Below are 10753 nucleotides of genomic sequence, written 5' to 3' on the forward strand. Positions count from 1 at the left end.
CTTGAAGGAGAAGCAGTAGATGCAAAGAGAGACAATAATGATCATGATGGCTTCCTCCACTAGCTATCTATTTGAATGCATTGAGTTCATTCAATGCATGCTCTTATGATCCCACCCTCTCCTTTTTCGTGTGGAAGGTGAAATTTTTAATGTGAAAGTGTAAAAAGATCACTACTGAGATTGCGCAAGAGAAAGAAACATGTGTATGTCCTTTTTCTTTCCAGTGTTAAATGAAACGAACACCATTTATTGCTATCCCACTCCCACACCAACCTTCTTATTTGACCCACATCTTTATTGCTCTCCTCAATATGTAGAAGCAGCAAGAAAGAAGATCTTATGATTTCCCTCACAAGTTTATGTATGAGAAGTAAATGAAGCTTCTGAATGTTCTTTTTCAAGGGGCGAAAAAAAAAAAAAGAGAGTAAAAAACTTAGCATTATTATTACCTCATGGCCATTGCCACTGACCACATCTGGTGCATCAACACTGGACCTAGCAAACCCAAAAAGAGGAGAGGAGAGAAAAAAAAGAAAAAAAAAGAAAAAAAGGAGAAAGGAGAAAAGAGAGGTCGATCGATCGATTGACCCGATTCGTTTGGTAGAAAAAATAGGGTTTGGGGATGGATCGGGGGAGGGAGAAGGAGAAGGGGAAGGGGAAGGGGTGCGAGCTGTGCCCGGGGACGGCGCGGATGTACTGCGAGTCGGACGAGGCGATGCTGTGCTGGGAATGCGACGCGCGGGTGCACGGCGCCAATTTCCTGGTGGCGCGCCACACGCGCGCCCTCCTCTGCCGCACGTGCCAGTCCCCCACCCCCTGGCGCGCCTCCGGCTCCCGCCTCGGCCCTTCCGTCTCCCTCTGCCACCGCTGCTCCCCCCACTCCCACTCCCAATCCCCCGCCGATGATCTCCGCCGCGGAGGAGAAGCGGGGGGACGATCCGAGTCCGAAGCGGAGGAGGGGGAGGAGGAGCAGGACGACGACGAAGACGATGGGGACGGAGAGGACTCGGAGGATTCGGCGGAGGAGGAGGAGGGGGACAACCAGGTGGTGCCGTGGTCGCCGCCGCCGCCGCCGACGACGACGACGACGAGCTCGTCGAGTAGCGAGGAGGAGGAGGAGGAGGCGGAGGAGTCGAGTAGGGCCGAGATCGGGGCCGGGAGCGGCGGAGGAAGTGGATCTTCGTTGAAAAGGATGCGCGATAATGCCGATCTCGTCTCCCACCCCCAGGTTCTCATCCTCTTCCTCTTCCTCTTCCTTTCCTCTCCGTTTTAAGATTTTTGTGTTTGTTAAGTATAGAAGAAAATATCGTAAGGAGATGTGAATCTGGGGATTTATTGGAAACTAGCAGGGGAAAATTTTTTGAAGATCGTATACATTTCTTCAATTTTGAGTGTTTTTGGAATCAAATTGCTTCATTGGAGAACTAAATCAGTACTTAATATTTCCCTGGACTATTTTATTCGACTTCTTTTTTTTTTCTTCCCAATTTCAAGTGGAACTGAAAAGGAAAATTACTCGACTTTATTTTCTATTTTCTTTTTTTAAAAAAAATGTCTGTTTTTCTTTTTCTGCTCAGATTTTTCTCTTCTTGTAATATTTTTCCCCCAAATTTTTAATTGCTGAAGTTACCATTCAAAAGGGAACTACCACATAATTTAATTTAATATAATAGTTATATTATATAATCTACGGTTTTTAGAATACGAATCAATTAGGATTTGAATTTGAAACTTCGAATTTCAACCATCATCAAACTACTTTTCCCACTTGTGCTAGGTCCCTCGGTTTATGAACAGTGTAAAAAGCTGCGATAGTTTTGTTGTAGTTGCTATATATATTATATATATATATATATATATTCCTGGCCTGAATTTGCTGCTTTTTCTCAGCCAATTATTTGTGATGTAATCTAACTAATGCGATCTGACTTAGCTGGGTGTGGTGTCGCGTCGTTACAGGATGACCTTCCCTCTTCGTCGTTGCAGCTGAGCCGGTTCCAATCAGCTCAGCCGCCGCCGCTCTCTGGTCGCGCCTCTGCTGCTGACGATGACGACGACGAGGCCACATCCGGCCGCGGCGGCGGCGGCGGCGGCGGCGGCGGCAGTAACAGTGCCGGCTTTCGGCTTCCCAAGGATCGGAGGAGATTACCGGGCCATCTAGTCAGGTTGGATCCGGCTCAACCGACCGGCTCAACCCGGAGATCCCAGCCAACAACGGCCGGTGAGCCATGCGGCCCGAGCCGAGCCACCATCGCAACAATTGAGTGAGTCCAAAATAACCTCTTCTTTAGGAAATTTAGTATATATCAAAATCAATAAACACTCATCATCGGTGAATAATAATTAATAAATTTATCAGTCATGGCTAATCACTATATATATATATATGTATATATGATTTATGATTTTTTTTTTAATACTCTTATTAGAAGATAAATTAAAAAAAAAAGAAAAAAAAAAAACACTCCGTCTCTTGTGGTTGACGAGTAGAGGCAGTGCATGCGTGCGTGGGGAAGGAATTGGAACTGCGTGGTGTGGTTTGGTGGATGTGACATCGCACCTGTCGCGATTGAAGGTTTGTCGAGAGCCAAATATTATTAGATTAGAATTAGAATCGAAAACAAAAGAGAGGGGAAGTAACTTGGTGCGGTAAAAATGTTACACACGACGCATCATCGATTTGGAAGACTCAGTTGGAGCAAATCTGTCCACGGCAGCGTGGCAACTAGTTTTTCAGTAGAACCTCGTTGATGTATCGCCATTCGTGATGCTGTAGCCCCGCGTGTCGGTGTCACAGCTACACTCGGCACACTCTAGGCCAAAATCGGATGGGCTTGGTGGAACGCTAGAAGATCATGGCCGTACTAGTATGACTTGTTGGTGGTTTTGATAGCCACATATACATCCACACCTAAAATTCTGTCCTTTTTCCTTTCGTAAGAGGTTTTCGCGACAGGAGCTTGGTTGGACCAATTGGTAATTCATTTAATTGTGCGGTACTAATGCTGTATTAGGTATTATTTCAATTACGCATTTGCATGATACAGAGAAGAACTTTGTTAAATTTTTAAAATATATGCATTAGCATGATACAGAAGAATTTTGTCTTTTTTTTAAACTAACTCTATAGGCCCCACTCGAATAACCCTCGTTGGACTAGTGATATATATAAATATACTCTCCACAGCAATTTTTTTAAACACGAATGCAGGGGATCGAGCTCCCAACCTCATAGTGATGACAAAGGTCTTCTAATATTCAGATGATTGCTTTTGTCTACTGTGCATCTCATTGTTATGATAGAAGCTCGTCGCATTGCTAATGTTCTCTTGCATGGGTCGAAAGTCAGTAGGATTTAGAAGGTTCTCAGCATCTTGCATTTGGTTATTGATATGATCTTTACTTTGTACGATAAGCAGAATTAGAATGAAATTCGTTTCAAAATTTTCGTAATTGTTAAATTGCGTATCTTCCATTTTATTATATTGTAAGATCGAAATTTTATCAGTGTCTGACACAAAATTATCTGTGGTGCAGCTTTGTTCAAGCAACCTAAGCAGACACCGAAACTACAGAATGATTAGTCCTAACTCAACATTTGTCATGGTGGATGAGTCCAGTTAATTGATTCCGTGTGGGAGTTGTATGTGCACATAACAGCATCGGATGCAGATCAAAAACTCCCTCTTGGGATTGATCTTTTTGTTTAAATTGCTTGGAAACTATTGCTTGGTAGGCATTGCTTGTGATTGTATACCCATCTTTGATGGAATGGATTTTTCGGTTGATCGCTGCGTTCTCCTTTTTCTCTCCCTGCCCGCTCGCCCTTTTGCTTCTGCTGTGTAAAATAACAACAAAGAAACTAGATTTTTTTTTTCTTTTTTAAATCAACCTCTCATGGTCGAAAGTACCATCAATCAGGTCTAGAGGTCAATTGATCAAATGATTGATGTTAAACTAAACGTATGGAGTGGCAATGAGCATTTGAAATTTGTTCATACAAGCAATACTTAACAGAGTACTTTATTTGCATAATCCAATACAGCAGTGTCCTAACTACAGATCAAAAATAGCCAAAGATACATGGTACTAACTAAATACCAGGCTGAAACTTGCAATTATTTATTATGAAAGTTGAAACTCCAACATTATTAATAAAATAAAACTCCAAAGCAGCAGTTCCATGCATCTTTCAGGAGCTTCCCTGATTTCCAAATATTACTTAAACCACCTTTTATCGCTGCATCTCCTGATTCTACAATTAACAGTAGGAACCAATGCATTCAAATATATCAAACAGGTTACATCACGGAAAGCCAACACTCAAAGAGTTTAGAGAATACGCCCGAAACAAGCGTCCAAGAAAGAAATTGAAACAGCAAAACTCCTACACGGTGAAAGAATGAAAAAACTAGAACACCACCATACACGAGTATGTCGTCCATTCTGAGGGAGAGGTCCACAAGAACTCATTCTGCTCAGAATTTCCAATGTTGATCACATCGCAAAGCGCCAGCTTTAACTGCCACGATTGAGCTTGTTTTCACTACTACATAAACGGAAAACAAACGTTAGATATCAACAAATTCGAGCATTTCTAACTCTGAGCGGCATTAAAATTCTCCAGCAATAATCAACAACTGTTCTGGCAACAAGGCCAAGGAAGATACAAAACCAAACCATCTATGTTTATTAAGAGAAGAGGGACAGCAAACAGAATGATCGAGAGAGGGTTCAGGAAATTTTTCAAGGACCGGATGACTCTCTGTGTGATAAGATTCCCTGAGAAGACGATTTCGTCATAAGACAAGTGTGGTCGTGCAACTACCATAACCTTATTCTTCACCATGTTATGGTTTTATGTAGAAAGAGTATAGAAGGCACATTGCAGTAATTTGTAAAGTGGCATTCCTTCTTATATACTACAAATCTGATTGGAAAACTATAACAAAGAACGGGAAAAAAAAAATTACAATGTACAATGCCATCCTGTTCCTAGATCTTGGTCTACATTGTGCTGCACAAAGAAATATGTTCACCCATACATGCATTTGATAAGATAACCAAGATATCTAATCTTCATGATAAGAGGTCCTAGTTGTTTGAATATATATACAGTACAGTTAGATGACTGTGCCTTTGAAAGTACGACAAACAGATAGTACTTCTAAAATTTAGGTAAGCATACACTAACAATGGGCTCGATGGAACTGCAAGACAAAGCATCTTCATATCTGAAAAAACATGAAATTATTGGGCCCAATAACATTATTTGGAATCAAATATATGAAATGGTTGTGCTTATAGAACAATCAACTCGCTAAAAGAATGATCAAACTGATCAAATTAGTAAGGTAACAATTATGTAAGCATTAGAAGAACTATATGGACCATGCCAGACGAGACAAATAGCAAGCACCTTCTAGAAAGAAGAGATGCTTCATAATTGAGAATTCAGAACCAATTTATATGAGCATATCTAAAAGAAGATAAATGCAATTTAATTGATAGTAGGAAGGAAAGCAGGTCAGTAGGTCATTAGCCCATGGCAGAGGTTTAATAGTGTCATTCCCTTCCCAAATGCTCAAAATAAATTCCATCCGACCAACAACCACCATATAAAACTGCACTAGATATACTGCTGAACAAAGGTAATATTGCGGGTTTTTAAAACCCTCTCAGACGATTTCTTATGTAAATTTAGGTCATTCCGTCTTTTCCGTTGATCTTATGAATGTGCACCACCTTAAACATCAGGGCAGGCACGAATCATCATTTCATCCGCTTGCACCTTGAAATTTCATCATCATCTAGTTTCCTCTGTAGACGTTCCCCCCCATGCTTCTTTCAATATTATCAACCCTTTATTTGCTCATCATTGATCAGTGAATTTTGATGTATTGTCTTGTTTAATCAGCAAATGAAAACTACCGCATTAACAACTACAACAATATAAATAACGGATGATCTAGTGGACAAATGTCCTTCAATTCTACCAAACCATGAAGAATTTGCAACTAAGTTGAAGGTAAGAAATATCACATTTCCTTACGTCGGAGAAAAGCAAAGCTCAGCATTAATGCTGCCGCTGAGGGAGTGGATGGAGCTCCGGCTTCTCCTCTGCCCCGCCCGTCCGATCGGGGCCATCCTGTTTGTTAGGATCCTCGGCTCCCGATCCGGCACCGGAGCCGTCGTCGGGGAAGCGAACAACGACGACGGGGCAAGCGCAATGGTGCACGCAGTAATCGCTGACGCTCCCAAGGCCGGCCTTGCTGCTGCTCCTGGCAGCGCCGAAGCCCCTGCTTCCCATGATGACGGCGCCGATCCCCAACCTCTCCACCTCGATGCAGAGCCTCTCCTTCATGTCGTGATCCTTCACGATGTGGATCTTGAAGGGGATCCGCGCCTCCACCAACGGCTGCGCCACCTCCTGCGCCTTGCTCGCCGTGAACGCGTCGAACTCGTCCTCAAGCTTCCGCTTCGACTCCTCGGAGTCGCCGTCCTCCGCCGCCGAGGGGTCGATCGCGCCCCAGTCGGCGCCGTAGAGGACGGAGGTGGGGCGGACATGGAGGAGGACGACGGCGTCGCCGGGTCGGAGGTAGTTGCGGACCGCCCAGCGAATGGCGTAGGCGCTCTCGTCGCTCAGATCCACGGCGATCGCGATGCGGCGGTGGGAGGCGCCGCCGCCGCCGCCGGGGCTCGCCGCCGCCGCGGCGGAGAAGAATAGGCGCGGGGAGGAGGGCTGGATCGCCTGCGCGGCGGACATCGGCGACGGAATGCGGCGGTCACGGCCCGGGGAAGCTTGGTTGGGATCCATGGCGCTAGGGCTCCTAGGGTTTACTACTCGTCCGGGTATTTGTTAGCTAAAAAGGAGCGCGAGAGAGAAAGGAGGAGGAGTTAATAAGGCATTGAGAGAGAGAAAGAGAGACGCGAGGAATGTTTTGGGATGGAGACCAAGTCGAACGGAGACGTTATGTAAAAGTAAAGTATACACACGTCCGAATCGTTATAACAACAGGTGTCGAGATCACAGAGAAATTTTCGCCTCTTTTTGGGCTCATCGGGCCCATTTCTTTGGGCCACTATTAGGCCTCTCCACTTTTATGTTTTGTTTTAGGGCCCGTGTAATGTAATTATGTAACGCGCCTTCACTTCACTGCCCCACAGTTACCCAGATTTTTGGCCGGCCCGCTTCGCGTAGAAGCGCCGCGCTTGGGAAAAATTTTAGAATGCATCAGCTATATTGCTGATGTAGCATCCCCAAGTAATAACATTGTCTCTTTTGGATTCCATAGTTAATAAAAAAAAATTATTGTACTTTTCTCTTAAGAAAGAGATATAATTCACTTATTACTGATGATATAATGCAAGTGTGATACTGTAAATTTTCTACGCGCTCGGCGCTTTTCCATAACATACTGCACTGCAGTTCAATTGTCGACTGCTGTGTTGTGCCAAACGAGGCCTTATTTAGAACTCTAAGAATGGCTGGACATGCATTGGGCTTTTCTACTTCTATATCCAATTGATAATTTGGTCCTACTATATTATATAATTGTTTATGTACTGATACTAAGCTCATAATGAAAATGTTGGGCAGTGTTATTTTTGAAAAACAGGTCCTAATTTTATTCTCTTCATTAATAGGGGTTGCAAACCCAAGAGCCCGTGCAGATGGTGGAGGACTTGAAGCTCATGACAAGGACTAGAGTGATGTAGAAGAGCAGATTGCTGGTGCATCAAGGAAACATGTCATTCGCTTTACTTATTTTATTTAAAAATAAATTTAATTAAAAATATAAATAAATTTAAATTTAAATTTAAAATTTCGAATATCAACCATTAAGATTTTTGACACTTGCGCTAGTAACGGCCGGTGTCATAAACAGTTTCAAATTCTAAAACAGTAAGAATGTATCATCCTACTTTTTATAGAATGGTCTGAGCGAGGCTACCGCACCGCCCACGGCAAGAGTGAAAGGAGAACATGGCATTTAAGGAGCCCATCAACCTCCTCACTTTCTCCACTTCCTTCTCTCTCACCCACCATCTTTATATCTCTCTCCGTCTCTCTGTAAGAGCTTTTCACTTGTAGCCATGGCTTCTTCGCTTTCCTTTCTCCTCCTTTTCTCCATTTTCCACTCGCTCGAGCGCTCCGTTCTCTCCTCTGCAATATCATCCGACTCCATCTCCTTCAACAGCTCTCTCTCCGGAGCCCAAACCATAGTCTCCAAAGGTGGCAACTTTGCGCTGGGGTTCTTCCATCTAGGTAACAACTCCTCTCCAAACTTCTATCTCGGTATCTGGTACTATAAGATCTCTCAGTTCACATCCGTTTGGGTAGCAAACAGAGAGGCGCCCATCTCTGATCCCAGCTCCTCCGAGCTAAAAATATCCAAAGAAGGCAATCTCATCCTCACAAACCAGTTCAAAACCCATATTTGGTCCACTAACATAACCTCTGCGACCTCTAACTACGCCACCGTTGCTGAGATCCTGGACACTGGGAACCTGATTCTGAGAGACGGGTCCGAGCCGTCTAAGGTTTATTGGCAGAGCATTGACCATCCGAGTGACACGTGGCTCCCCGGGGGCAAGCTTGGGAGGAACAAGGTGACAGGGGAGAGGCAGAGGTTGACCTCATGGAGGAACTCCGAGGACCCTGCTCCGGGGATCTTCTCCCTTGAGACTGACCCAAACGGGACTAGCCAATATTTTATCTTCTGGAACCGCACTAAACCATTTTGGACGAGCGGGGAGTGGAATGGCGAGATATTTGCTGCAGTCCCTGAGATGACCCCACATTATATCTACAACTTTGAGTATGTAAACAATGCAAATGAGAGCTACTTCACCTATTCTCTTCAAGATGACAAGCTCATCTCCAGGCTTGTTTTGGACCTCTCGGGCCAAATAAAGGAGCTAACTTGGATGGAAAATGCCCAGGAGTGGATCTTGTTTTGGTCCCAACCAAAACAGCAATGCGATGTCTACGCTCTCTGCGGGCCCTTTGGAAGGTGTGATGAGAACAGCTTCCCCTACTGCAGCTGCATGAAGGGCTTCAGCGAGGCTTCTCCGAGTGACTGGGCATTAAGAGATTGGAGCCGTGGATGTAAGAGAAACACTTCATTGCAGTGCAGTAGCAATAGCACTAGTTTATCGGGAAGTGAGAAGAAAGATAAGTTCTTTCTGATGTCCGATGTGAGCTTACCTGCGAACCCACATTCTTTGGCAGTTGGTAGCATTGAAGATTGTGAGTTAGCTTGCTTGAAGAATTGCGTGTGCACTGCTTACTCTTACAGTGGGGGGTGTAATGTTTGGTACGGAGGTTTGCTTGATTTGCAGCAAAATTCGAGCGGAGAGACTCTCTACCTCCGGTTAGCTTCTTCGGAGCTCCCGAATTCTGGAACCAAGAAAGGAAAGACAATCAGAGTACTGCTTGGCTCAGTTCTCGGCATTTTAGCTTGCATAGCACTTGTATCATCCCTTGGTTGGCTGTACAATAGGAGGCACAAGATCACAGTTACGAAATCGGCAGAGGGTAATCTAATCGCATTTACATACAATGACTTGAAGAGAATGACCAAGAACTTCTCCGAGAAGTTAGGGGGAGGAAGCTTTGGTTCCGTAGCCAAAGGAACACTGCCTGACTCCACCGCCATAGCGGTAAAGAGATTTGAAGGTCTTCTTCGTATAGGGGAGAAGCAGTTCCGGAACGAAGTGAGTACGATCGGCACAATTCAGCACGTGAATCTGGTTCGCCTTCATGGGTTCTGCTCCGAAGGCGACAATAGGCTGCTCGTTTATGAATACATGCCAAAGGGATCTTTAGATACGCAGCTTTTCCGAAGAAACTCGGTGGGTACCGTACTAGATTGGAAAACAAGGTACCAAATTGCCCTTGGAGCTGCAAAAGGATTGGCTTACCTTCATGAGAAGTGTAGAGACTGCATAATACACTGTGACATCAAGCCAGAGAACATTCTCTTGGATGATTTGTTTGTTCCTAAAGTCGCAGATTTCGGCCTTGCAAAGCTTCTAGGGAGGGATTTCAGTAGGGTTCTCACCACAGTGCGAGGAACCATTGGCTATCTCGCGCCCGAGTGGATTTCAGGAGTGGCCATTACCGCAAAAGCCGATGTTTATAGCTACGGAATGGTGCTTCTTGAAATAATATCCGGAAGAAGAAATGTTGTTAATTCAGAAGATGGAAGTGCCAGCTATTTCCCTTTAGAAGCTGTGAGGAAAGTTAACGAAGGGGATGTTGTCAGCTTGTTGGATGATAGATTGAAGGGTGAGGCTGAGTTCGACGAGCTCGATCGTGCTTGTAGAGCTGCTTGTTGGTGCATCCAGGATAGCGAGATATACCGGCCGTCGATGGGGCAGGTTGTTCAGATTCTGGAGGGCGTAGTCGAAGTTGGATTTCCGCCTATTCCGAGGTCTCTTCAGCTTCTTGCAGAGAAGCCAGGGAGCATGGGTTTCTTCTCAGAGCTTTCCTCGCTGCAAAGTAATCCAACCCAACCTGAAAGCACTTCTTCAGCAAGCTCAAAGGGATAGAATCTGAATTTTATTGTCTTTCTGTTGTCTTTAGTTGAATAATTAAGCTACATGTTTAGAAGCTGAATGTAGCTTGTAATCGCACTCTGTTATAGTGTGTACTGTATGCGGCATAAAGGGAAATTATCATTTCCTTGCTAATCAGCTTGAGAACTGTCATTTTGTGTTGTAATTTTGATCAACATCTACTTGTCTC

At 44.4% G+C, this 10753-nt stretch overlaps 3 protein-coding genes across 6 annotated transcripts in view; 2 read left to right on the top strand and 1 right to left on the bottom strand.

Annotated features, from left to right (window-relative positions):
- Positions 1-3809, top strand: part of LOC109724694 (zinc finger protein CONSTANS-LIKE 4-like) — a 9894-nt gene extending 6085 nt beyond the window's left edge. Inside the window, exons 2-4 of one of the 2 annotated variants that reach the window (XM_020253597.1) lie at positions 501-1228; positions 1960-2264; positions 3538-3809. In XM_020253597.1, coding sequence (XP_020109186.1) covers positions 623-1228; positions 1960-2264; positions 3538-3556 — 930 coding nt within the window. In that variant the 5' untranslated portion in view covers positions 501-622 and the 3' untranslated portion in view covers positions 3557-3809. The remainder of the gene's footprint in view (positions 1-500; positions 1229-1959; positions 2265-3537) is intronic. The other variant, XM_020253596.1, reaches the window with a different exon arrangement.
- Positions 4104-6977, bottom strand: LOC109724695 (universal stress protein PHOS34-like). 3 transcript variants are annotated; one of them, XM_020253600.1, is made up of 2 exons: positions 6053-6977; positions 4104-4546 (listed from the first exon to the last, which is right to left on the bottom strand). In XM_020253600.1, exon 1 carries the CDS (start codon positions 6815-6817, stop codon positions 6077-6079), a length of 741 nt encoding a protein of 246 aa, XP_020109189.1. In that variant the 5' UTR covers positions 6818-6977; the 3' UTR covers positions 4104-4546; positions 6053-6076. The 3 variants fall into 3 exon arrangements, with proteins under 3 accessions (XP_020109189.1, XP_020109188.1, XP_020109187.1); XM_020253599.1 differs by having other exon boundaries at positions 4104-4549; positions 6043-6977; XM_020253598.1 differs by having other exon boundaries at positions 4104-4549; positions 6053-6976.
- Positions 7862-10739, top strand: LOC109724691 (G-type lectin S-receptor-like serine/threonine-protein kinase At2g19130). The gene is made up of 2 exons (XM_020253590.1): positions 7862-8269; positions 8345-10739. Exons 1-2 carry the CDS (start codon positions 8098-8100, stop codon positions 10555-10557), a joined length of 2385 nt encoding a protein of 794 aa, XP_020109179.1. The 5' UTR covers positions 7862-8097; the 3' UTR covers positions 10558-10739.

Source organism: Ananas comosus, linkage group 19, assembly GCF_001540865.1.
Source record: "Ananas comosus cultivar F153 linkage group 19, ASM154086v1, whole genome shotgun sequence".
In the NCBI taxonomy this organism is placed as follows: Eukaryota; Viridiplantae; Streptophyta; class Magnoliopsida; order Poales; family Bromeliaceae; genus Ananas; species Ananas comosus.